Genomic DNA, 26,752 nt, shown 5'->3' on the forward strand with positions numbered 1-26,752 from the left:
TCCACATTTTCCAACACTTTTGTGGTACAAAGTACTGGGTGGGGTAAGTTGATGTGGCATCGCCATATGAGCCATATATTCATTGGCTACAGCGCGGGGTCGCCAGTACTTCGCAAAACGGGATATAAAAAGGCAACCTATTCTAACCTACTTAGGTCCCGTTATTAGTCATCGTGGGAGCAGTTATCATAACAACTTCCCTTAATATACAGTGGGAGCGGACTCTATCACACGTAGAAGGCTCTCGCCTAGCGATGAACTCAAGTAATAACAACCACAAAACAACAACAAATCTAAGGTAACCGTGCGTAAGTCCCCATGGCCAGAAACATCTACCAAATGTGTAATTTAATGACCGTAAGGAGGAGGACGAAGATTTGGCGATTGGGGTTTGATTGGGATATGGAGAGACAGTATGACCTGTTTAATAAGGAAGGAGATGTTGTTTAGTTGTAGCCGTGCGGGCGCTTCGGGCAAGGCTTGAAGCGCTCTTTGGAATTTCGTTGTTATACAGTGCCTTCTAAGGATAGAAACGGACTCTACTAGTCGATCAGGCTGCGTAGCTAGTGTTCGATAAGAGCACGAGAAGTGTATCGTACCGTAATATATAAGGACAAAGGAGCCAGCCAAACTCTGAGGAGCTCTGGCTCATGGCCAAAATTAGTATGTGTGCAATAAATTCTGCAAAGAGACGTAGCGGGCCGTTAATACCTGGATATGGATGTCTACGCCGCAAAGGTAAACGTAGCAGAAATTGGCACGTCACAAGAGACGGCGTAACAGGCAAAATATGACCGAAGCGTAGTAGACAATCAGACGGTGTAGTCGACGACGAGATGGGTCCCGCGATACGTTGGGAGCCGGGGGAGAAGCGGACCGAGTATGTCGAAGCAGAACCATTCTACGCTGAGAAGAGATTTGGAGTACCTTAAGCTTAGTAAAGACACCGATAACAACACACGCTGACCCGCTATAATTAACTTCCTTTAAATAAAAACTGGCATGTAAAAATAAGGTAAAGAGTATTCTTTAGCATTTGTTTTAGTAGCTGGGGCAGCACTAACCACCGGGTGAACCACCTTGAAAACCGCCATCTACGAGAGCGAAGTAGCTGTGCTATTTTGCACGCCGTATAGCTATGTTAATGTGAAAGACCCCCCCAAGACTCGGCACGTCGGCGAAGTTGACAGTAAATGTCTCGGTCCCCTCCGCCGCAGCAAGAACGATGATAGAGTCGGGAAGGGAGCCGGTGAACTATCTAAACGGCTTGGTGCTAGTTGGCGCCCCTTAGCCGTTTGGGGTGAGGGTTATAACGGCTTGGCCCTTGAGATCTTGGTTGGTGGGGAGTATGGCTTCTGGTGGCCGTGATGCCGATCGTATTAACGGCATGCTTGAAGTAACCCCCATGTCTACAGGCAGTGAAACACACCCTAGATCCTTAATAATTTCAACGTTGATACTTTCAGCTTTGCCATATCCGTGCACGTGGTGGATATCATGATGGCCCATAAACCAAAGTCATGCTAAAGTGAACAAGCTTTTTAGTTTCGGTGACCTTGCCGATACTAAATTCCTAGTTCGACTTGTATTGGTTAACTGAAACCAAGAAACGGTTTACGCCGACGGCTCCTGTAAAGTACAAGAAAGATATCGAAGGATAAAACCCCGGAAGGTGGATGGTTTTACAATACTAACTGCCTCTTGGTATTGATCCTCTATTCATAGCTAGTGTGGCAGCTTCGTCTGGGGCTAATATGGGGTTTATTGCCAAATAATAGAGAGCACGCCCCAACAGTATCGCTTACTAGTTCAGTAGTCGACGCAAGCAGTTACGAATCTACCTCTCGATTTGCACAACTAAGGCAGAACTTCCCAAGAACATATGAATGGTAGAACAAGTAGAGGTAATGTCTCGAGGATTGCTTGTGGGTAAGCCGTGGTGTGGGGAGGCGATTGATGTAATTACAATCTAACAGCAAAACGGCTGGCGCCACACAATAATTACAGAGTCGGCTGTGCCCATAAGTTACACCGTGGGAGGCTCAATGGTGAGTCTGAGTCTGGATGGCTAGGATGGTTGCCGCCCTAAACTGGCTCGGTTTTGTGTCATAAACCTCAAGGCTGCCTAGTACCGTATAGGAACAAGTGTGTTACTACCAGTGTTGTTACTCTGTAGTCAAGCTCGTCTTGTTAGTTTTAGGGAGGGGGGCGGTACCGAGACGGGGGCTGCAATCGACGCCGGTTATTTTCCTGCGTTCCTAACTAATATCGAGACAGGACTGAGTCCCGCGCTTCTCATCTGAGTGTCGGTAGCACAAATTAGCACTTTTAGTTAATAAATATCGGACGGTAGCGTTCTGGTCACCCTATATTGGTACATATGGCATGAAATACTCTTGCCGTCTTGGCTACCCCTTGCGGAGCTGGACTTATTAGCCGTCACCTTTTTGGATCTCTGCCGACTCCTCATTTGCTCCGTTTCCAGGCGGAGTCGGTGGTTCTGACCGCTCGTCCGCCATTAGAACTCGCTCGCCTCCATCCGCATACACGGACCTCAATGCCTATTACACTTCTCTAAAGCATCTGGCCTAAATGGCCCGGAATAAAATGTCGTTTGCTTCTTCTTTTATTATATATATGTTATCGCCCGACCCTCTATTCTTGAGGTTAGGAAACCTCGAGTATGGACCTCGAGTATGTAAGTTACAACAACCATGAAGTCTCTAGTAGCTTTCGCCTTCATCGCAGTGAGCGGAGTGCGCGGGGGTGCACTGCCGGACTGTACCAACGCGCCGTTCAGTTCAAATAAGATATGCGACACCAAGGCGACTCCTCGTGATCGAGCTGCTGCGCTCGTGGAGTCGATGCAGACAGACGAAAAACTGGCCAACATTGTCAGGTAAGACATCGCAGCTACACTCTAGACCCAAATACTCGTCACTGTATGCCTACTGAGGTCACGCCTGTTGTTAGCAAGTCGCCGGGGGTTTCTCGTATTGGGCTGCCGTCGTACAATTGGTGGAGTGAGGCGCTCCATGGAGTGGCGTCCGCTCCGGGCGTGTCGTTTGCCGCGCCGTTTAACATCTCTACTTCGTTCCCAATGCCCATTCTGATGTCGGCCGCCTTCGACGATGACCTGATAGAAAGCGTCGGCGCAATTATTGGGACAGAAGCGAGGGCATTCGGCAACAGTGATCGGTCGGGGATGGATTATTGGACACCCGACGTGAATCCCTTCCGGGACCCACGATGGGGACGTGGCTCTGAGACGCCGGGTGAGGACACGCTGCGCATCAAAAGCTATACAAAGCACCTGCTGCGAGGCCTCGAAGGGACCAAGCCACAGCGGCGCATAATCGCCACCTGCAAGCACTTTGCCGGCTACGACTTGGAGTCTTGGGGCGGCGTGACCCGGCACAACTTCGACGCCAAGATTACTGCGCAAGACCTAGCCGAGTACTACATGCAGCCATTCCAGCAGTGTGCCCGTGACTCCAACGTCGGATCAATTATGTGCTCGTACAACAGCATCAATGGTGTGCCTGCATGTGCTAACAGTTATCTCCTCGAAACAATCCTCCGGGACCATTGGAACTGGACCCAGAGCAATAACTATATCACAAGCGATTGCGAGGCCGTGTCCGACGTCTCTTCCGCTCACCACTACTCAAAGAGCAATGCAGCCGGAACAGCCGCATGCTTTAACAACGGCATGGACAACAGCTGTGAATATTCGGGGTCGTCAGATATTCCCGGGGCATACAGCAGCAAGGCACTGAATGAGAGCACTGTCGACAAAGCCCTGGTTCGCCTCTACGAGGGACTTGTGAGGGTGGGCTACTTTGATGGAGCCGCTGCCGACTACGCCTCACTGGGATTGGCCGATGTCAATACGGCGGAGGCCCAGAAGCTGGCTCTCCAATCAGCCACCGACGGCATCGTCATGTTGAAGAATGATGGAACTCTTCCACTCCCTCTTCAGGACGGTTCCAAATTAGCCATGATCGGGTTCTGGGCCGACCAGGGAAGCAAGCTACAGGGAATTTACAGCGGTAAGGCGCCATATCTTCGCACGCCTGCTTCTGCCGCCAGGAGCGCGAAATTCAACATCACTGTAGCTACGGGGCCCATCCTAGAGTCGAGCACGGCTAGAGACACATGGACTACAGACGCCCTTGCTGCGGCCAATGCCTCGGACTATATTCTTTACTTTGGCGGGCTCGACACGTCGGCGGCCGCTGAAGGTTCCGACCGTACCTCGATCGCCTGGCCGGCAGCCCAAGTCGAGCTGATCAAGAAACTGGCGACCGTCGGCAAACCCTTAGTAGTGATTCAGCTCGGTGACCAGGTCGACAACACCCCGCTCCTAGGACTGCAAGGGCTCAACTCAGTTCTCTGGGCGAGCTGGTCAGGGCAGGACGGCGGCCCGGCCGTCATGTCCATCATCAGCGGCGCCAAGGCGCCGGCCGGTCGCCTTCCTGTTACGCAGTACCCAGCCAGCTACACCACGCTCCCCATGACAGACATGAACCTACGCCCGGTCGGTGCAAACCTGGGCCGCACGTATAGGTGGTACCCGACGCCCGTGCAGGCCTTCGGTACAGGCCTGCATTACACGACCTTCCAGCCGGCCTTTGCGAATCTAACAGCAAGCTTGTCGATCTCAGACCTCCTGAACACCTGCGATAAAGATAATAAGTATCCAGACACGTGTGCGCTGCCACCACTGGGGGTGGCCGTGACCAACGCCGGCAACCATACGTCGGATTATGTCGTGCTCGTTTTTGTCGCTAGCGCGGCAGGGCCTAAGCCATACCCGATCAAGACGCTCGTGGCTTACCAAAGGCTTCGCGACATCGACGCAGGGCAGAAGGCCAGTGCCAACTTGTTGTGGACGCTGGGAAGCCTGGCCCGGCATGACGAGCAGGGAAATACAGTTTTGTATCCTGGCACATACACTTTAATACTAGACCAGCCGGGTCTGGCGAACGCGACGTTAACTCTTACAGGGAATGCTACAGTTTTAGACAGGTGGCCAGCAGCACCTAGTGTGAACTGACCATTCTTAGTTACGAAGTGCCTTCTACGCATAAAGCGTTGAGTCTGCTAGTTGATCAGGCTAGGGAGTATTGTGCTCTATGGAGACAGAGGGTATACCGTATGAAGGAGAAGTGACGACTGAGACAAAGTGTAGAAATAAAAGCATACGGGAAGAGCAGTTTAAATAGCTACATGTTTTAGAAAAGTAACGATTGAGTATCCAAGGGCTAACCTCTTAAAAACAATTTACTCACCGCCTAAGCGAATAATGTTTTCTCAGCAACTTTCTGTGCTTGACGTCATCGGCGTTGTCACTTCATATTCGAGGGTTCATTAGATAGATTGAATTGGATTACAGAACTCTACTGCGCGCCTGTGTTAACACGCACGGTCTTCTTTATGTGCAAGGCATTTTTTGATTGTGGTTTTGTAGCTAGCTGTACCAGCAGAAGTTTATACCGACAAATCGCCCCAACATGTTCTCTATGCGCTTCTACTCTTTCTTACCCGCAAAGAAGTTTGTCACGGCGTGGTAGACCCCTTTTGAACCCGTGGCAATAGCGTGCTGACCATCGTAGATAGGGAAGACGACAACGGCGAAAAATGCAAAAAACTGCCACATTATAGCCACTGTAGTCCACGATGTAAAGAATGTCTTTGAAAAAACATAATCTCTGTAGAGAGGCATAGGCCAGAGAATGAAAGTCACAAGCACCACAAAGACAAAGAATATCCAGGCAAGGCGGAGCCAGCGGTAAAGTTCGGCTAGAACTTCTGGGCCAAAGGGGTGCTGAATATCATCCAGTGGGATTGAGGATTTGGGGATCTGTTGCACAGTCTCCCGGGCCGGGGCAATGTTCGTTGGTACAGTGTCCTTTTCATCGACAGAGCCAGGGATCACAACAGGTGTTGCACAACCGCTGGAATCAATGTTCTCGCCGCCTTTGGTGCTCTCGCCTGTCTTGCCGCTGCTCTCATCTCCACTGCCAGCTGCCAGCTCGTCATGCTCTTTGATCTCAATACGCAGAAACTCGCGCCAGTCAAAAACACTCGGCTTCCACCAAAGAGACAATACCACAGAGTATAGTAAAGGCGAGAAGAAAGAACCGCAAGCGCCAAAGAGCGCAGGTAAATTGCCCTCAGTCGTCACCATGTTGATCGCACCATAATAACTATAGGCAGTACCAAGCCAGATACCGAGACCAGTGAGAAATCCTAGAATGGGAGCGACGACGGCAGCCGTCTTTGTTTGCCGTTTCCAGCCTAAGGTCAGAGCCAGGGGAATAATGCCGGGACAGGCAATGACAGGCCGGAAATAGTTGAGCCAGGTCATGTCAGCGCCACCATAGTTGAGAGCGATGGCAATGCCCGTAATAAAACAGGTATGGAAGACGACAGCTAGATGACTAACACGCACAAGCCGGCGGTCAGAGGCATGGGGATTGATGTACGTCTTGTACAAATCAAATGACAAGATACTCGACACCGCAATCATGGAACTGGAAACGGTACTGGTGAGGGCCATGAAGAGCAGAACGAAAAAAGCCACGATGCCAGAAGGCCCAATGAGAGCCTTCACCGTGTAGGGCATGACGAAACCAGCGTTAACTTCCGCCAGAGTCAATGCGTCTGGGTAGGTCGGGAAGATGGGCGTGCTCTGAATGACGCGCGCCGCTAGGCCAATGACGGTGCCCAGTCCCCATGGAATTCCGAAAATAGCGATGGCGGCCAGGTTGTAGCCGGGCACGGTAGCTTTGACTTCGGTAGCAAAAGACTTTTGCCAAAAGGCTGTATCCATAATGACAAGTGCAAGATTGCCAAACTTGAGAATGAGACCCCAGATAATGGCGTCCTGCGACTTCATTGTCAACAACGACCCTTCGTAGTTGGTCGGAATGTAATTGTCGGCGGCAACAGCTTGCACCTTATCATAAAGACCATGGAGACCACCGACAGCATCATGTGTCAAAACTTTGAGGGTGAAGTAGATGATTAGAATCAACGCCACGGCCGTATGTAGGAAGTCTGTCAGGAATGTTGCTTTGAGACCGCCTACTGCCGTGTACAACACGACGCCTAGCGGGATCAACACCGTGGCTGCCGCAAAGTTCATGCCTGATATGCCGAAGATGAGCTGCGATCCCGTAAGGATCATCGACGCACAGCCAAACACGTTGTTGACCAAGTTCATGACCATGAACACCAAGTGGCCGGTCTTGCCGTAACGCATTCGTATAATTTCCAACGATGTGTGGGCGTAGGGCACCCGTATCTTGGCCAGCACACCGAGGGCAGCCATAAGTGCAATCTGGAAACAGAGGCCACAAGCCCACCAGTACGGAAGGGCAAGACCATAACGGTAGCACATGGCCGCACAGAGCACCGTCTCGTTGATCCACATCCATGACGAGAACACGGCCGACGCCGTTAGGCCCGTGCCAACGGACCGGTTGGCCACTAGGAACATTTCGGACGTGTCGTTGTCTTCGGAGAGATAGGCGCGCTGCACCTTGACGGCCAGCAAAATGACGATACAAAACAGTACGCCGAGGCCGATCAGCAAGCCATAGCCGGTGCGTTGAGACACCAGCGTCAGACCATGCACGTTCGCAGCCAGGTCGGTGCGAGCGGCTATGGCCCGGACGGCAGATTGCATTGCGTCCATGTCGATAACGTTGGGTAAATTGTAAAGAAAGGTAAAAACAATGTAGAGTATCGCGAATTGATATGAGGTAAGGGCGGCCGGCGGTTCCAGACTGCCAATGCTTGCCGAGAGCTGTCAAGACCGGGGCCAACTTCCTGATAATTATCGTCGTTGAAAGGGCATAACCCTTTAATGAAACAGGAACGGAGTTCGGTATTTTATAACAATGTCTTCAAAGAATCTTGTGGAACTGGGTTATTTGTTTTGTATTGTGTCAGTGACTCTTATTGCTATTCTTCTTTCTATTTGTGATGTTATGCTTTGCACGTCTTTTCATTTATTTATCTAGCAATTCTATGGATGTTCTACCAATTCGCTTTGACGTCTTTCTGTGTTTTGCCTTCTCTCTCTTGATCTTCATAATCACGACAGGCGAAGATCGGTGACGTGCTACTTCACGTACTGATTGCATTTTCCTCGTGTGGGATCTTTACAATTCTGGAGCAGCCGTGGACCATACAGGTAAGGTTCTGCACTGTTGCGTTGAGAAGAAAACATCTACGGCATACGACATACGGCATACGACGTAAAATATGAAAATTTAGGTTTCAGCGAGCAACTGCCGGTACGGGTCCACTTAGGATAGTTGTTTGACGAGAGCAGTCAATCTAAGTCCGGTACGGAATACACCACCGGACGATCTTTATGATGCCACCACGCTTGAAATCACGAAATGCATGGACGTACCATAATAGTGGGTACAAGTGAAGACGCCACAAAATGGAACAGATAAATGATCGGATATGAATATTCGCTTTATCTGTCATTCACATCTCTTATTTGGCACATTTAATTTCGTCGAATATAAGAACATAGGGCGAATTACGTTTATTACTCATTATAATCAAAATAATGACCCCAAATGTACAACGGCAAAACCACTAATTGAATGCCTGGAACAAACTCTTCTATAGTTCTCTCATATAAGCACAAAAAATCTTAACATTTACGGAAGATGCCGAAGTCGGGTAGAGCAAAACCAGGACCGTGTGAATATGATTTTGAATGGCACATTGAGACCGGTTTCGGCGACGTCAACGTGGACAACATGAGGGGCGGCATGATGTGTTGTGTATCTATTTTGTGTTACGCTTTTATTATAAGTTAATATATAATTGCCATTATATAAAGATAAGTCCTTTAATATACCAGTGTAATATTTAAAGATTCTTCTTTTTATGACAAGACTCACAGCCTGGTACAGACTTATCTGACCAGTGGTTCATCTCGAATGCACTCTCGAAAGCTGGACAATTAAGCCGCCACCACGAGATCTTGCACACGCCCAACACACACTTTTACTAACCCAATCCCCATCCGAAAGCTCTTGGCCGATGATCTCTGTGGCAGTATCCGCGCCAAGTCCAAATATGACGTGGTCTGTAAGTCAATATGTAAGACTGGTCCGTATTGAGCCAGAAACGGCGCATTGGCAACGCTCATTCTGGGAACAGCACCGATACAACCACTCAAGCACAACCCTGAACCGACAATTGGCATATCGTCTCAAGTCACATCAGCAGTCAGACTGACAAACTGGTTGGGATATGCTGCACAATGCCAAATCCACCAAGAAAGGCAATGAGGCACCGCTAGTCGGTGTCTGGTTACCGTTACCGGAAGATCAGAAAAAATTGAAACTGAGACTCGAGCTAAGGCTCAAGAAAATCGTTACCAGCTTGTATCACCCATACCGTATAATGAAGGCGCCGGTCATGAGACCACCGACTGAATAACCGACCATGGAGTGTATCATGTCGGCGCCTGCCTGGGTTGGAGAAATATTGTGCGTGACCTGGAAGTAAGGAAATGACGTGTATTAAAGTCGTGTGTGATATATTCTGAAATAATAGTATGAGAAGGAATGTTGCGATGTCGTAGTGTAGCAACAGGTGTGGAAATATGGGTTCCTGTGCCCAGGAACACTCTACCCACACTCTACCAACAGCCATTTGGTGTGACAGAATAAGGGACACCGCAAACAACGGGCATGTCTATCCCACTTAACCGCTACGTCCATGCCGACCATGAGAGAGATAGAAGTAATAATTGCAAGAACATGGCCAGCACTGCGTGCACAAGATACGCCCACCGCCTGCACATCGCTCCTCGACGCAACCCCCCCCCCCCCCCCCCCCCCCGCCTCCCGCCCCTGCAGCTCGACTGCCCGACGGACCAACTGCCTGCGCAACATAGCTGCGGGTACGATTGAATACTGGGGCCTGGCTATCCCGGAGATCGCTACGGCGATACCAATTTTATTGGTGACCATGCCACAGCCGCTCACACAGCAACTAACGACACCTAAAAAAGCCTGCGTACCATTAGCAATACGTACAAGGTATACGAAGCCGTTGTGTGCACCAACGTTATGGAGCTACGCAACCTAGTCGAGGACCTCTTTGAGGCGCCCAGCCCTACGAGGAATTGAAGATGCGTACCCACCGGCGGTGTCCTTTCCATATGGGCGACCGCATCGGAAAGGTAACGCTCAGAATCGTTGTTCAGATGCACATTAGATCATGGGCTATGGACAACTATGACGAGGTTAATAAGTCGATGTGTACCGAAGTTGTCGACTAGTGTCCGCTTTTCGAAGACTACACAACACAGTCGAGGAGAATATTGTTTCCGAGAATATTATCTATATCTCAGATTTCTCCCCCTCGAGTACCTGTATCATTTCTCTGTTCCATTTGTCGCATATACCAAACGATTATTGTAGTTAGTCTTTGACTCGTTTATGATTGTAATATGAAGTTACCTCCAAGTTAGTAGAATATATTATAGAGACCCATTGCTTAGTTTTTCGTGTGGGGCGAGTAGGACGTGTTGCTATTCGGGCTGCCCTCGAGGATGTAGACAGTGCCAGAGCAGATAACCGGGAAAGACCCGTCACACAGTTATCAAAAGTCGTACAGACGTGTGTGTTGTATGCAATTATGCAGTTATGAAACTTATACCCTCTATCTGCCACTTTTTGTTACGACTGGGCACGGACCGTGGTCTCACACTAAGGGTGACAAAATGACACCACTCTGTGTTTCCTGCAACTAAATACTCCTCTGTACGGAGTACAGAGTACGTTACTGTTTATTTTTTACGGCATATCGCTCACACATTTGCTACGTATGGAAAACAAGGACAATACTAAGCCTGTTTGGTGTGTTGTTTAGCTAGTATCTAAAAGCCAGTCTAGTGATGTCGCTTTGTAGTGTCTAGTTTGGTTAGCGTAAGCTTTATTTCACATGCAAACGCAGCAGAAAATTCTGGTTCATGTTCACTGGTCCGGGCCGAATCAATACGGTCGGAATCCAACGCACTCGGTGTAAGCAATTGGGGACGAATTTCGTTCAAGCTTCGCGCAATCCTGAAGACAGAGTCAAATGTTCGACACGTACTCGAACTTAAGTGCTCCATAATTCTCTTATTGCTACTGTGCCTGAGTGCCTCCTTGCTAAGTCTTTCTTCCTTTTCTGTCGATCCAAATACTCCGTCTGATTTCCCACGCACTATTTTCCATGTCGACATGGATCACAATGGTACCTGAAACAAGGATTGAGCGGGGTAGTACTCCACCCATTCCCCATTTGCTCTTTGTTCACACAGACATCGATCATTACTAGACCATCTTCACATGTGTTTTCTCCTCAATTCACGTGTCTACCTGTCTCCGCATCACCCTTGCTGGAGTCAAGCCGAGGAGAGATACCCCAGATGGCCCATGCAACTCCCCCGGAATGTCCCCAGATGCGCCCAGACGAGCCCCGCGAGCGACAATTGCTGCATGTGGGGAGGTATTTTGGCCCAGGATCATGGTGCCAATTACAATGCGCATACAGCTACTCCGGTGCATCTTCTTGCAACGACGAGGAAGCCAGTGGCAACGGGCCATGGAGATAGTAAGATCATTACCCACGAGCCCACGTCCCCCGTAAGCAAGTGAGTAGCCAGGATTATTTTGGTACAAAGTACATATTCAACGACGATCGTTCCTTCCTTCTCTCTGCTACTTTCATTCTGCCCACATATACTTTCCATCTTCCACCCTTCTCCATTTTTTCTCTCCTTTTATCTTTTTTTTTTCCTACCCCGACCACCTTCTTCAGCCGCTCAGTCCCTCATCTACACAAAACAAACCTTTGCTGTTTCTCCGGATCCTTCACTATGCGTGTTTCTATTCTTGTTCGTGCCGCCGTTGTGGCCGTGACTGCTACCACGGCTGCTGCCAGTGGTGCTGACATCGTCAGCGCTCTCGACAACGTCGACTCAGCGACGCAGAAGCTCCAGAATATCGTCAATGGCTGGTCGGGCGGCCTTCTGGGCTCGCTCCCGATCCTGCCTCAGAGCGCCCGCGTTCTATCGGCCATCAACGACGGCACGGATACTGCCAATGACAGCGACCCGTTGACCCAGGACGAGGCTCTTGGCATTGCCACGGCCGTCACAACCTTGTCCACGACCGTTAACTCCACTATGACAGCGCTCATCAACCGCCACGACGATTTCGAGCACTTACTCCTCGCGCCTGTCGTCCTGATTGACCTCAAGCTGCAGAAGAAGGCCTCTGACGACATGAGCGCTGCCATCATCGCAAAGGTACCTGCTGCTCTGCAGGGCATTGCCTCGAACCTGGCTGCCCCCATCGGCGCGTCTTTCGACCAGGCTATTGAGGCTTTCTCTCTGTCAAACGGCATCTAAGTCCAATCAAAGACAACTAGAATGCAATGTTGGACATTGACGAGAGCAGCAACAGAGGGGGAAGCAGAGAGGATGACGGATATATAAGCGACAAAAAAAATAAGTGAGAGGCTTCTTGTATTGGTCCTGACGAAGCGAAGAGCAGTCGCCCGAGCAACCAGTTTTATATGTTGTAACCATAGAAAATATCTTCAAGAGGCAAATACATTGAGCCGATCCCAAACTACTTCGCGCAGAAAGCACCACCACAAACGATAGGAATGTAAAAATGTTGGAAGGAGTGTGCCACGCTTTAGCTCTTACCACCGTGGCGAGTGAATGATAAAGGCCATCAGCGACCCAGAAATCAAACCTGCGCACGGAAGGGTGATGACCCAGCCCGCGTAGATCCAAAGAACCATTCGCCAGTTGATCGTACGCCAATCACCTGAGCAGAGACCGACACCAACGGTAGCACCCGTAATGCACTGTGTAGTTGACACAGGCAGTTCTGTTTGTGTCAGCAGGTTTCCGTTGAGTGGATGACAATGCCTGGCCAGCGCTCATGAAATTAAAATAGTACAATCGTGCACCCAGAGGCCATAAATATACCATGGTCTGGGAGACGGGCAGTTGGACATAAATAAGACTTACTTAGACGGGTGGCGAGAATGATTGTCGTGGCGCTAGCTAGCTCCATAGAAAACCCACGGGACGGCGAGTGAAGAGTAATGCGGTTACCCAAGTTGCGCATGATGTTGTAGCCGTACGTCCAAAGCCCAATGATCAAAGCAACGCCGCCAAAGACAAGAATCCAGATGGGAACGTCAGCCTTGCCCTTCTCAGGCAAAGCACCGTCGTTCCAGATCTGGAAGATTGTGGCATAGGGTCCAATAGCGTTGGCAATGTCGTTGGCACCATGTGTGAAAGACGCAGTCGCAGCAGTCATGACCTGCAGGAAGGTGAACATGTACTCCGTCTTGTTGTCGTAGTGTGCGACGCGGGCGTGCATGGCCTCTAGGTCACCTGTCAAAAGAGTACGTTTGTCCTTCTGTGAGTTGACAATGTCGACGTCAACACCACGGAAAATAGCATACTTGAAGTACCAAAAGAGGACCGAGCCGGAATACCACTTGCCATCGGGCTTCGGCCCGACAATGGACTTGTGTTGCTCGGGCTGCTTCTCGTTTTCAATGCCTTCCGAGGGCTGCAGCTGGCCACGTCGCGCCGGGTTGTTCACCACGCCATCGTCGGAAACGCTGGCCGTGTTGGTGGCATTGTTGCCCTTCAGCTCGGGCGACCCATTGCCTATGGTCGCCTCCTCGTCCGTCACGCCCTGGCCTCTGGGCGCCTCCGCACTGACGACGGGGCGCGCACGCCGTCTATCCAGCTCCTCCTGCGTGAGATGTCCCTGGTAGAAATTTCGCGTACCACAATATCCCGGCGACGGCGGTCCAGCATCGGGACGACGTAAGTTGAGCGGCCCCAGGGGCAGGTGGTAGACCTTGATAGTCCAGTCGTCGCGGATAACCTTGCAATAAAGCCACGGGCAGAGGAAAATGGCAATGAAAATGCCCCAGGCAGCTCCGACGCCGACAATCACACCGGCCACCTGCGGGTCCGTTAGCGTCACGGCGTAGCTGCCACCCTTCCAGAGCAGTAACATAGTGAGTAGAGACGCCGTGATGCCAAAGTAGATGGGAACAGTCAACAGAGCCTTGTAAACGGGTCTAGAGCGCAGCATGACCGCGTATTTGGTAATCGTGAAGATGATGGCGCCAAAAATGCCTGAGATACCGGGGGCCAGGATCCACGCCAGGAAGACCTGCACCACACCAGCATTAACCACAGCCGTGCCACTACCTGATCCCACCCATTGGATGCCATTGGCGCCAACGGACGCAATTCCCATGCCAACGACGCCACCCATAATGGAGTGCGTGGTGGACACAGGCATACCAACTTTGGTGGCAAAAGTGAGGTACAACGACGAGGCTATAATGGCACACACCATGCCCAGCATTAGCACCCCAGGCGTTTCAGCGTAAAGGTCGGTGTTGACGACCTTGGTGCGGATGGTGTCCGCTACACGGGCCCCGACGCCGACTGCACCTCCAAACTCCATCACACTGGCAAGACACATGGCCTGCAGATACGTGACAGAACGCGAGCTGACCGACGTGGTCCATGAGTTGGCGACATCATTGGCACCTGTAATTTAAGTGTTAACAGGAGAGGAAGGAGCGTGGAGGAGGCGGGGGCTGTTGACAGGGAAACTATTCTCACCAATGTTCCATGCATCTAGGAAGGCGAAGATTGTGCCAACAGCAAATAGATGGTTATATTCCAGAAGGCGGACCATCTTGAGTGGAATGCGGTGATACTGCCGGCCGGTCCAAATAGAAAGGAAACGGAATTCAAAAAAAAAAATGCGTATAGTAAGTCAGAAAACGATAAGAGTTGACAAAAGCAAAGAATGACTGAATTTAGATTCTGGTCTGCAGAAGATGGAATGGAGTCTGACATCAAATCCAGCGGCGGTCTCCAAGTATCTTTATATCTGTGGAGCTCCACGACTGGAAAATAACAAGACAGAGACACCAAGCCAACGCTCATCTTCGGCCAGTCGTCTTTTCCTTACCTACGCCCTCGGCGTCACTCTCTCGGTGTCCATTTGCACAGCCATGAGACTCGGCAACGCCTTGGCCAGACTACATCGGCCATCCTCATCGCCTCCATATCGCTCTGCCGTATTTTTGTTCGCCCTTTGCTGAAGCAAACTGAGGCACGTGTGCTATCTCTGCCCGCTCCGCCAGATGTTGAGTTGGATGTCTCTCCGATTGAGTCTCGGCGTACCTTTCGTGATCAAATTGGCGCGAGGCAAAATTCGTTGCCCCTTTGCAGTCCTCCTTGGACGTTGGTGGTGCCCCAAGAAGCTGAGTACCTTGGCGGACCTTGGCGAACTTGGCAACTGGGAGCCGCTGTACTTTTATATTTGGTCGTTAGATACGGCCTTTGAGATATACTTTTGAAAAACAGCGCTGTCTCTCCGTCTCGGTGAACCCATTTACTCCGGACGACTTGTCTCGCCCCGCCACAGGCTCGAAGGTGCAGCAAATAATCGCACGTACGACATAGCATCCTCACAATTGCAAGGCTGTGCAGCCATATTTTTGACCAGTCAGTGACTGACCACTATTTGGGTGTGGCCAAGACTCACCAAGACCGACTGTCGTCAGAGACGAATCAGGTTTGACAATGAGCCTGGAAGGCCGACAACGTCCAAGAACACCAAGACACTGGGCCAAAGCTTCGGAATCGTCTAATCAGAGGCCAGCACGTCACCACGTGTTTGTCAGGAGTTCGAAAGGCCTGTCTTTGCCTCGTGGGTGACTGCATAATCGATCAAATAGAATTCATAGTGAACTACGGCGTACAGAATACAGCTTGGGAGACTTTTTTTTTGCTTCCCTTTTCGTTTCACTTTTTGCTATTGTAATGAACTTCTGTCATCGCGCGCTTTTACGAATTACCAAAGCGCATTAGTCATTACTTAGAATATTCATTGCCAAATCCGTTGGTTGTTCCACTTTTTTCATAGAATTCTGGACCGCACAAAATACGTTGTTTTCTTGAATTTGATATCCGACTCAGCCAACTCACAGCCCGACTTGGTCCACGGCCTGATACTCGTGAGCTACGTTAGCCTTCACATTGCGTTCAACGAATACAGGCTTTGCCTGTCACAGAACGGTGCCGTCGCCGTCAATCGCCTCCGCGTAGATTTTAACACTATCCAGGAATGGCACCGAAGCAACGTTCTTGAAGAATGCATGCGTCTCAAAACCAGAACGCTTCACCTCACCCAAGAAACGGCCATCGAATGCCACATAAAAGCGCCAGACTTTTGTCTCGGTGTCGCCGTTCCACGACACATAGGCATCGATGCCCTCTTTGTTGGCCGAATCCGATACATAGACTGCGAGAGCTGGCTCTTCCGCGGGAATACCCGTCCAGTTCGCCCGGAAACCACGGTAGCTCTGCACCAGGTGACCAGCCGGGTCCGAGTCCAGGTAAGCATGGAACAGAACCTCGCCGTCCTCGGCATACTCGGTGATTGCGCCTGCCTGGCCCCAGTTGACAAAGACATGGCCGTTGGGCAGAATCTGCGTACTGCCCTGTGTGGATGCAGACAGGCCGTCAGGTGCCTCGTATGAGCGAATTGCGGTGGCTTTGCCGGTGTTGTAGTCGAGCTTGTAAACACGAGCACGCGACGTAGGGTGCGTCTTCACATCGGCCGAATGGGCGCCGTTGTCGAACAGGGAGATGTACTCGATACTTCCGTCCGTTGAACGGCCGCGAAAACGGGCGTGGTGCTGGTAACCAAAAACATCGTTTTCTGGGTTCTCAAATTCGAAGTCTGCACCGCCGTGCAGGCCGCCCAGCTGCCAAAGGACGTGGCCATTTGTGCCGTTTAGCTTATACACACTTACCATGTTGCGCGCCGACATTAGGTAATTGCCGTCGCCGTCCTTGTCCACACTGTTGACATGAAAGTAGTTCCACGCGTCGCTCTCGGAGCGGCCCGAGCCAAAAATATTCGTTTTCGTGTCCAGAGGGAACGCGCTGCGCTTCGGGTCTACATGGTCGAAGCTGTGCCATTCAAAAACAACCTCACCTGTTTCGATATCGATTTCTAAGGGACACCGTGTGAGTGACATTGGCTCATATTATCCCCTGCCCCCTTTTGTGCCCATCACTTTCCCGCTCGCCTACCTTGGAAACCGCTGGACAGGACCCAGACCTGGCTCTCGTCGCCGCCCCACGGTTTGAGCGACGCCACGACAGGCAGGGGAATTTCAATCAGCGCTGTCTTCTCGTCGATGATATTAAACTCGTGTGCCGATGCCCAGCGGTGACCACCAGATTGCAGCACCTTGGCCGGCCGGTAGTGCTTGTCCAGCAGCGAGTGGAAGCCAAACATCCGGCCGTGAACCGGATCCAATGCGCCCTGGAATGCCCGCAAGTATGGCTCGCCCTTCCAGATCACAGGCGCAAAGTTGGCCACCCAGCCGGCATGATAGCCGACACCGGACCAAACCAGCTCGCCGTCGTCCTGGAAAATGTAAGCAGCCGGCTGGATGGGGCCGAAGGCGACATTGTCTGGGCCTGTCGTAAAGCCCGGGTACTGGCCGACAAACAGCAAGCCTTTTTCGAGAGACCCTAGCTTTTCAGTTGTTGTGATATTCAAATGCGGAATAGCAAACTCCGGACGGCTTCGGAACTCAAAATTCGCAGCCGCAAGGCTGGCCAGTACGGCAAACGTAAAAAGCGAAGTGGTTTTCATGCTGTACTTTGTGCCTGTCCATACGACGCAACTGTGCACATTCGAGAATAAGAAAGGCAGGCCATAAAATACTGGCAGTGCCTTTTAATTTCGACCTATTTAATGTCTTGCACTTCGTGGTCATCGGTCATGTCGTGTTGGGCATTGAGCAGACTGCGAGATTGCGCAATTGCTCCCGATCACGTCAACACTAACACCAATTCATCGCAGTCGCCCAGCCTATTCCCGGTTTCCGGGCTGCCTTTCCTTTAATTTTCAGAACAAAACCAATACAACAGATGTAAGTAACGTCAACAGGCCATGATATCAAAATGGTCGGACTTACCGATGGGAATGGGGACTAAAGAACGACGGCTGCAGCCTCTTTATTGCATTGGTCTGGAGCTCAGTTTGAATTCCTGCACTGGACATTCACCAGAAAAGGGTTTAGTGGCGACGCCATACGCCAAGGGTGACTTTACCTTCCACGTGCGCCCCTGATGGCCACATCTTGTCGCTCGCCCCTGGCCGACCCGTCCATCGCTCCGTTTTGCATTGATTTCAACTTTGCTTAATCTCACAATGTCTTGGCATGCCCTACCCATGACGCGTGGCAGCAAGTGCCAACGCAGAAAACGCGTTTGCCCAAACGACCGCCATATGTAAGAAATCGCAATTGTGGCTGAATGAACTGGCGATGATTTTCAGATCGGTTACACCCGATACCACGCGACGCGGCCAGGCTATTGACCATCCTGTAGCAATCAAAACTACTCCGTAGGCGACGAGGGGCTCTCGAAAAAGTAAATGAACCAAGGAATCGTGTTAGCTGGCCCTCGTGCTCCGGCACAAATCCTCAATTGCGCCTAGTACAACGATCGCCAACTGATCATACCCCGTAGCTTTTGGGCAACCATATTCATCTGATAGTTAGCGCCTTAGATGAGGGTTGACCCTGCAGGACATTGTCACCAATCAACATTTTCGCTGTCTATCGGCGCAGATGCAAATGAAAGAACTGCATCGTGCTGATGAGCATGTATTAAAAGAAACCTGATTCCAAGTCTCAGATATTGAGATTTATTGGACAGGCAGGGTGTATGTTTTGAGCCGGCGCCGCTCTGTTCTGAATTTTATTGTGCGCCGCCTCATTGTCGCGACGTCCTAACAGCTTTCACGATGGCCCTTCTCGCCAGTCTCCTCGTCCTCGCCGGTGCTGCAAATGCTCAGGTCGGCTCTATACTGTCACCTGCCTTCGATATCAACTTCCTCAAAACCTCTGCTGCTTCAAACCCACTCGGCTGGCTTGGGGCCAACGGCCCCTATGCCTCTGGTAAGAAGCGCACGCTCCGTTGTTAAAAATCTTGTCTAGGAAACAGCGTGTCGTATATGAGCTAATACGACTAGGCCCCAACGTGTACGGCATCTCTTCGGATGTGCCCGAGCATTGTACTGTCGATCAGGCTTTCTTCGTTTCCCGCCATGCTTCTCGGTACCCCGACCCCGGCGCTTACAATGGCTGGATAGACATGAAGAACCGCGTTAGTTGTTTGACCTCGTAACTTTCCCGGTCTCTGTTTTAATGCCTCTGCTGACGGGCCAGTTTTCGGCGGGTAATGGATACGATGCCACGGGAACGCTCTCCTTCCTGCCATCTTGGAAGCCCGTGCTGACAAACCCCCGCCTTCAAATGTCCAACCTCTCGCCAACGGGACAGAAGGAGGCTTTCGATATGGCATATGCTCTACGTACCAAATATCCCCAGTTGTATAACGAGGGCGACGATCTGTACGTCTGGGCCAACAACTACTCGCGGGTGTTGCAGACAGCTAAGCTGTTTGTCCGCGGCTTTCTTGGTGTCAACGCTACCAATCTGGGCCACGTTGTGTCTGTCACGTCTTCCGGAAGCGTCGACGCTATCGGTAACTCGCTCGGTCCGTCTGACAGCTGCCCCAACTTTGTCGACGTGTCTGGAGGCATGTATTTTACCAACTGGTCCAATGTCTACATCCCGCCCATCCAAAAACGTCTCCAGTCCCTTATTTCTGGCAACCTTACATTCACTTCCGACGATATTTCCCAGATCCCATATCTCTGTGGCTTCGAGTCTCAGATCACCGGCCGTCTCTCGCCGTGGTGCAATGTCTTCTCTGACAAAGAGCTTCAGTACTACCAATATTCCAACGATCTCCGTTACTACTATGGCGTGGGTCCTGGTACCAAGTTACCGGCTACAATGATGCTGCCATATCTGAATGCAGTTATGGGTTTATTGAAAACGGGCCCTGGTGCTCTTCATGGCACTGCAGCGGACGGCTCAGATTTCACTTTACCCCAACTCTTGGTCAGTTTTCTCAATGACGGTCAGCTGAATGAACTGATCGCGGCATCCGGCGTACACGATGCGCAAGCTGCACTGTCTGACTCGCATATGGATCCGAATCGCCTGTACATTGGTAATCGATTCACGACCATGCGCGGCACCGTTGGCTTTGAGCGCCTCAACTGTGCTGTGCGGCCCAGCAGGAACTGCTCCAGCGATCTCCTACCGCTGGCCCAGCGCACCTGTGGTGGCAAAACGAAAGTGCCGTCCTTTCCGCCGTCAATCACCAACCACACTTTTATCCGTGTGCTGTTGAATGACGCTGTCTACCCTGTTCCCGGATGCCAAAACGGACCTGGCTACTCTTGTCTTCTGGACGACTATGTCGAGTTCGTTGGCAGCAAGTACAACAAATCTGGCAACTGGGCTGAAAACTGTGGTGCGACCGTTCCTGGCGCTCCAAAGGTTGTTGCTGGTGCGACCTTCTACACGAAGCTGGGCGGTGACTTTTTACAAGTTATTTCGCCCTAGATGATGTCACTTCCATGTAAACCTTTCACACTGTTAAGGTCCCATAAATAACAAGTTTATGGGGACTAGGTTCGTTTTACCTGAGACTGACATTTTAGAACTTATTTATATACTAATTTGCATATTTTCAAACTATAAACAAGTATATTTGCTCACTTTTTTGGTTTCGTTTTTTTGTGAACTTTAAACGTTTACTCTCGAATTCGTGATGAAACAAGATGTTCGTACACGTAGTGCACTGCTCCACCAATGTATCTGTCTGCATACAGCCACACGGTCGTGTGCTGCCGTACTAGAGCATAGGAATATGATACACCGGTTCGAAGGCAACCACCAACGTTAAAGGAACGAAAATGGAATGATTCTAACGGGCAATATGGAATTCAACTTAGGGATAAGCGAGCATGGTGTGAAGGTCAGTGGCAGAGTGTTTACAATTCGTTGCAAGTTTTCCTAGCAAGGATCCCAGCTTTTTGCGTCCTCCACGGGGAGTTTGCTACGGTATAAATTTTGACTGCTCACAGAAATTGTGTCAGAGATCGCATGACGAGCCACGGAGGCAGTGAAACGAGTGACCTGCGCCTGCGTCAGGTGCTGTTGCTTGCCCAACTGTTCCTGCCGTTTTTTTCGGGGGGGGGGGGGGGGGGGGAGCTACAGAGTGCATTGTGAAATCTGATAATTCCAACAATCCTACATCCTAAGTCACTTGCCAAAACATGCAACAACAGCCTTCCCATGCTGCTTAGTGGTCATATCAGATCCTCCTGAGTAAACTCGACGGCACCGGCCGGCACGCGGTTGGCGCTGGCTACAGTCGAATATCTGCAGAGAAAAAAATACGAAAGGAGACAGGAGGCGGCCAAAAGCTCCACGGAAAAAGCCAAGCGGCGCCGTACAACCTTACTGGATCAGACAAGGCCTGACAACCGCCAACCACAGCTTGGTCGGCGAGAAGACCGTCAAGCCGAGCTGTGAGTCCAGGGATGGTGGCAGATGACGTCACTACATCGATTAGAAGAACAATCAACGTCAATATCCAAAAAAGCCTTACAAAGCCGCGAAAAGAACGTATTGGTCCACAACATAGGTAGATTTATACTCCGACTCAACGTGAGGCATCTGTACATGCGTAGGTGCACATTGAACAAGTAAACTTGAGACAAATTACGGACGCGGCACTTGCAATTGCCAGGGTGGGGCAGGTGCCTGGAATTGGACTGGTCTCGGTGTTAGATCGGATATCCAAAGTAGCGCCGATGAGTGCCTAGAACTTAAAAGAGCGCAAAGCAGACAAACGCGTTACGTTGAACAGAACATCTATTCAACCAATTCATAACGTGCCTCAACTCACCCCACCTCCGCAAAAACTCGCCATGTCGTCCTGGTTATCACGTTTGGCAGCGGAAAGCGGCCTAACCACCGTCCTGCAGTCCGGTCGCGATGCCAAACTTCTGTGCGCCCAGCGCTTCGTGCGGCTTTTCGCATATGGCGCGTCGTTCCTAGTACTGGTCCCGTTTCTCGCCAGTTTGGGCATCTCCGATGCACGCATTGGTCTCTTTATGACGCTAACGATGCTCGGTGATGTTGGCATCAGCCTTCTTCTCACGGCTATCACTGACCAAGTCGGTCGGCGGCTCATCCTAGCAGCCGGAACTCTGCTCATGGCCAGCAGCGGTGTTGTCTTCGCCCTCAGCAACAACTTTTGGGTTCTTCTTTTGGCTAGTATCGTGGGTGTCATCAGCCCCAGTGGAAACGAGATTGGGCCATTCCGCGCCGTTGAGGAGTCGGTCCTCGCTCAGTTGACGCCCTCATCGCACCGCTCTGACATGTTTGCTTGGTACACACTGTTTGGAACGGCCGGCACTGCCCTTGGCTCGTTAGCGAGCGGGACCATTGTGCAGGTTATCCAAGATAGAAACGGTGAGACCAATGCAGCCTATCGGATCATCTTTTTTTTGTATGCTGCAATTGGCCTCGTCAAGTTTCTGTTGACGTTGGCATTGACGTCCGCGGTGGAAGCAGCCCCGGCTCGTCCCGCGCCGACACCATCGTCCGAACCAAATGAACGGAGCGGTTTGCTTTCGGGGGAAGGCACGACCGACGAACCTGCTGCCGAGGCTCCCACTTCAAAAGGTGGCATCTTTCAACGTTTCTTGGACCTTTTCCCGACCATCTCACACGAGTCACGCGGTATCCTTTCCCGCCTCGTCTTGCTATTTGCCCTGGACTCGTTTGCTTCGGGTATGGCATCACCGTCCTGGATCACCTACTTCTTCATCACCGTGCATTCCTTAGCGCCAGCCATCTTGGGAACACTCTTCCTCGTCACAAACATTTTTGCTTCGTTTTCGAATCTCTTGGCACTGCCACTAGCCCGCCGACTCGGCCCGCTAAAGACCATGGCCTTTACTCACCTCCCTTCGGCCCTATTCCTGGGTCTTGTTCCAGTTCCGCCAGCATCAGGATCAGTTGGAACGCCTCTCGCCATGGCTTTCCTTGCCTTGCGAGCATGTACGCAGAGTATGGACCAGGCACCCCGGCAGGCCTTTTTGTCGGCCGCCGTGCTGCCCGCAGAACGGACTGCCGTGATGGGTGTCGTCAACACGGTGAAGACGTTGATGCAAGCTGGGGGTGTTGGATTCTCGGGTGTCCTGGCTGGTCGTCATCAGTGGATTCTGCTTCTTGGTGGTGCAGGTGCCTTGAAGGCGTCTTACGACCTTCTCCTGCTATGGAACTTTTCCCATCTGCGTCCCCGGCAAGAGTAACATTCGGAGTCTGCTTGAGTGTTGCACGAGATAAATATTCTGTGATCCAGTATACTTTATTCTTAGATAGACAAATCTACCTTCGGCAGTTCCATCTTCCCCAGATCTACTCAATGGCCAGCTCCTCGACCGGATATTTCTCGTCGTCCAGAGCCTGGCCGTGCATGAAGCCATGCAAGTACGCTTCTCCGACGAACGAATAGTTGCCGTTCCTTTTCTTCTTCAACACGTAAGCCGTTCGTCCGCCGTGCAGGATGGCCACAAAATATCCTGTCGCGGCAGAAACCGGCGCCAAGCCGAGGTAACCCTTCTTCGTTACGAAGATCTTCCTGCCGTAGGCCGCTGCACGCACTTTTTGCCCATACAGGTCATGGTTGTCTTTCTGGATCCGAATATCGTCCTCCGTCATTGTATCCCGGCCGAGATGCGGTTCGACGGATTGCAGTCGACGGAAGGCAGTGTACAATTCTTCAAGATTCGCCGGTTTCAGCGTCCCGCCCACCACTCGCGGAGGTAAGTTTGCATTGGCTATAAGCGTTTTCTGAAACGCAGTCTGGATGTCTTCACCTGTGACCGGGTACGATTTCAGCTTGAGAGCCATGTGCTCCCACATGGTCCACCGGCGGTGGCGCGAGAACCGATATAGAATCTCGTCTTTGTCGACTTTCTTCGAATACCAGTCGTTGCTTACCTTGCCATGTCGTGCGTTACTAAACATGAAGTAGGATTCGCCGACAGTGGTGATTTTGTCCAGGATGCGACCTTGCAGATGCAGGACTTTGTTGTCTTCCGAGAATCGAATGTTCGGTGCAGAAGAGTCTCCTGCGACCGTGCCCGACCGTGCCAGCGTGGAGCCAGGGGCCCTCGGGCGTGAAGAGAAAACAAAACTCGCGCGGGGCGCACGACCAGTCCGGTGCCCACGACGGCATATCAGAATGAACCCGCCACACGCTGTCAGAGTTGAAATTCAGAATATCAAGACTTTCCGCCAAAAGAACCCGAGCCGTATCAGAAAAGACAGTGCTCGGGCTCTTGTGGTAGTCTGGACGAAGAGCTGGATCGGAAGGGACATCCTTGGATATGTTTAGCATAGCAAACACTTTGTCGGCGGCATTTGTGGCCAAGCAAGTACGCGAGCTGATAAGTTGCGTCACCAGACTGGCATGGTTATTGGTCTGGTATTGGCTGCGGGCGGTCCGAAGTGCCAATACGCGGTCTGCACTAAGACCCGTCATGGATCCTAGGGCAGTGTTGTGTAAGTAGTCACACAGGTCGCAGAAGGCATCGAAATCGATGGTGTCCGAGCCACAAACGACCAAGGCAACTTTTGGGACGGCGACTTCTTGGACGACCCAGATGCGAAGAAACCACTGGCGCCAGAAAAGGGCGTCGAGCGCCAACCATGCCGGATCATCCTGCTCGGGGAGGCCGCGTTCTACGACATCTTGCTGCATGGTGTACTTGCGGTACATCTCACCACCACTGTTTCTGTCGCTATGTGCCTTGCGATCGGCTTCCATGACGCCAGTGATCTTGGTCATCAGCTCAAATGCGAGGTGGCTTTGGCTGTAAGCAACGCCGAGCCACACGACCACTCTCGCAGCCCTTTTATAGACTAGGTCCATGAAAAGAACTTGCGAACCCCGCTCCGGAAGGTCCTGCTGGTTGATGCACAAAGCATCCACCCATAGCAAACGATCCTGGTCGGGCCGGCGAAATTGCTGCAGAGCACTGATGAGGTTCGGGGTGACGTCAATCGCTTTCTCATCGATTGTAATCCAGTGACGTTCCTTTGCATCGCCCCAGGTGTATGAAAGTGCTTCAAAGGGAGCTGGCAGATCATCGATGGACCAGGTCAGAAGGGAGCAGCTGATTGGATCCGTACGAGACGGCGCCGAGTGGATCTGCAGCATCCGGAACTCCCTGGGCCCTAGGCCAGTATATTCGTATCTCGGGTCATTCCTATTGATCGTATAAGCGGTTTGCACACTGATGGTGGGACGAGGGCAATCACCCATGCGCAATACAAGATACGTACTGCGACATGACCTCCTGGACGTCCAGAACCAGCTTCTCTTTCAGAGCATGACGGGCGTGCAGCTCATGTCTCTTGACCGGGTCGAAACCGTTCCGAGTTAACGTCCACTTTTCTGTTTTTGGCACGATGTGCCCGTAAATGTAAAAGAAGGGGCGCTGGGCCGCCGGGATGGAGTCCATGTTAGGCAACTTGGGGTGCAAAGAGAAGAGAAAGTTAAAGTCGCACATTCGACTGTGCGGAACAAAATTTGTGGTTGGGGAAAAATAGACAGGATGCATAAACCCGCAAAACAGAATTTCACAGCTCAGTTGTGACTGCCATCCGTGCACTGCATTTGTACATTTGCAGACAGTCGATTTCAGAGTGCAGGGGTCTTGGAAGGATCGTTGTAGGATCAGCCTAGTGTACAGCTCTGGCTCGGCACCAACTATCTGGTAGTTTGTCCACAGCCACAAAGCACAGCTGAACTGCGCATTTCTCACCAGTTCCCTCCCGTGCCAAGTATGTCGTATGTGATGTATCCTTTTCCGAAATCAGAGACTGGGACGACGAACACCGTTTTCTAACAAATTGTCGCTACCTGTGGCGGTCGGGCAGCCATTTGGTCCTTCTCCACGAGCGTAGCGTACAGCCGAGCAATGCGTGGGTGGGCCATTGCTGCATCAAACGCATCTGTAGCTCCAACCAGACGTGCATATTCGAGAATGCTAACAATTGTCATGTCAGCATAGCCAGATTGGGCGCCCTCGATAAACGGCCCTTGGAGCCCATTTCCTTCCAGCCAGTCCGCAAATGCCTGTAGGCGCGGAGCCGCAGTCTCCAAGAGCTTATTTTGGGGGCGCTCAGCCACCCAAACATCGAGTGGCTTGCCCCAGCGCGCCTGTCTCTTGGCTAAAAAGCCCTCTCGGCTGCGGGCCGACAGCACACTGGGGACATAACCGACGGCGATTTGCAAGATCGGAGCCAGTGCCGGGCCGAATATGGTGCGCGCCTCCGTGGCACGTGGCGAGGCAAAGGGCAGCGGTGGGTTGGGGACAAGAGTATCGAGCTTGGCAATAATGCGCGCTGGCTCCATAAGATACTCGTCTGGGTCGCTGTTTGGGCCGCCACGCGAACGAAAAAGAACAACAGGGATCTCGTACCGCTCCACAGGGTCGTCCTTGGGTAGGAGGCTGGTGGGCTCAAATGTGGCTTCGATGTCCGGGTACTCCAGCGGCACGATGGCGTATGGTAGCCCTTTTCGGTGGAGGGCGTAAAGCACGCGCAGCGTGTGGTGCGACCAGATTGGGATGTCTTGGCCAGGCGTGTCGTATACCACGATGTCGGGCAAGGAAGGGGCAACCAT

The 26,752-nt window shown here is 51.5% G+C and overlaps 8 protein-coding genes across 8 annotated transcripts; 3 read left to right on the forward strand and 5 right to left on the reverse strand.

Moving 5' to 3' along the window:
- Window positions 1-5,533: 5,533 nt before the first annotated feature.
- On the reverse strand, window positions 5,534-7,705 carry SPBR_06777 (sodium/solute symporter; the record flags this gene model as incomplete). Its single annotated transcript, XM_040765033.1, has 1 exon — window positions 5,534-7,705. One exon carries the CDS (start codon window positions 7,703-7,705, stop codon window positions 5,534-5,536), a length of 2,172 nt encoding a protein of 723 aa, XP_040615997.1.
- A 4,206-nt stretch (window positions 7,706-11,911) lies between these two features.
- Window positions 11,912-12,445, forward strand: SPBR_07916 (uncharacterized protein; the record flags this gene model as incomplete). The annotated part of the gene is made up of 1 exon (XM_040766170.1): window positions 11,912-12,445. One exon carries the CDS (start codon window positions 11,912-11,914, stop codon window positions 12,443-12,445), a length of 534 nt encoding a protein of 177 aa, XP_040615998.1.
- A 299-nt stretch (window positions 12,446-12,744) lies between these two features.
- On the reverse strand, window positions 12,745-14,786 carry SPBR_06843 (solute carrier family 20 (sodium-dependent phosphate transporter); the record flags this gene model as incomplete). The annotated part of the gene is made up of 3 exons (XM_040765099.1): window positions 12,745-12,797; window positions 13,079-14,635; window positions 14,711-14,786. 3 exons carry the CDS (start codon window positions 14,784-14,786, stop codon window positions 12,745-12,747), a joined length of 1,686 nt encoding a protein of 561 aa, XP_040615999.1.
- A 1,381-nt stretch (window positions 14,787-16,167) lies between these two features.
- Window positions 16,168-17,771, reverse strand: SPBR_07097 (uncharacterized protein; the record flags this gene model as incomplete). Its single annotated transcript, XM_040765351.1, has 3 exons — window positions 16,168-16,869; window positions 16,918-17,063; window positions 17,201-17,771. 3 exons carry the CDS (start codon window positions 17,769-17,771, stop codon window positions 16,168-16,170), a joined length of 1,419 nt encoding a protein of 472 aa, XP_040616000.1.
- Window positions 17,772-18,929: 1,158 nt separating this feature from the next.
- On the forward strand, window positions 18,930-20,604 carry SPBR_07048 (histidine acid phosphatase; the record flags this gene model as incomplete). The annotated part of the gene is made up of 3 exons (XM_040765303.1): window positions 18,930-19,083; window positions 19,158-19,291; window positions 19,354-20,604. The coding sequence occupies 3 exons, from the start codon at window positions 18,930-18,932 to the stop codon at window positions 20,602-20,604; spliced, it is 1,539 nt and encodes a 512-aa protein (XP_040616001.1).
- Window positions 20,605-21,977: 1,373 nt separating this feature from the next.
- SPBR_07254 (MFS transporter) lies at window positions 21,978-23,369 on the forward strand (the record flags this gene model as incomplete). Its single annotated transcript, XM_040765508.1, has 1 exon — window positions 21,978-23,369. The coding sequence occupies one exon, from the start codon at window positions 21,978-21,980 to the stop codon at window positions 23,367-23,369; it is 1,392 nt and encodes a 463-aa protein (XP_040616002.1).
- Window positions 23,370-23,475: 106 nt separating this feature from the next.
- SPBR_06812 (heterokaryon incompatibility protein) lies at window positions 23,476-25,586 on the reverse strand (the record flags this gene model as incomplete). Its single annotated transcript, XM_040765068.1, has 3 exons — window positions 23,476-24,232; window positions 24,273-25,331; window positions 25,408-25,586. The coding sequence occupies 3 exons, from the start codon at window positions 25,584-25,586 to the stop codon at window positions 23,476-23,478; spliced, it is 1,995 nt and encodes a 664-aa protein (XP_040616003.1).
- Window positions 25,587-25,969: 383 nt separating this feature from the next.
- On the reverse strand, window positions 25,970-26,752 carry SPBR_07769 (uncharacterized protein; the record flags this gene model as incomplete). Its single annotated transcript, XM_040766023.1, has 1 exon — window positions 25,970-26,752. One exon carries the CDS (start codon window positions 26,750-26,752, stop codon window positions 25,970-25,972), a length of 783 nt encoding a protein of 260 aa, XP_040616004.1.

The sequence above is a fragment of the Sporothrix brasiliensis genome (genome assembly GCF_000820605.1).
Source record: "Sporothrix brasiliensis 5110 chromosome Unknown Cont20, whole genome shotgun sequence".
In the NCBI taxonomy this organism is placed as follows: Eukaryota; Fungi; Ascomycota; class Sordariomycetes; order Ophiostomatales; family Ophiostomataceae; genus Sporothrix; species Sporothrix brasiliensis.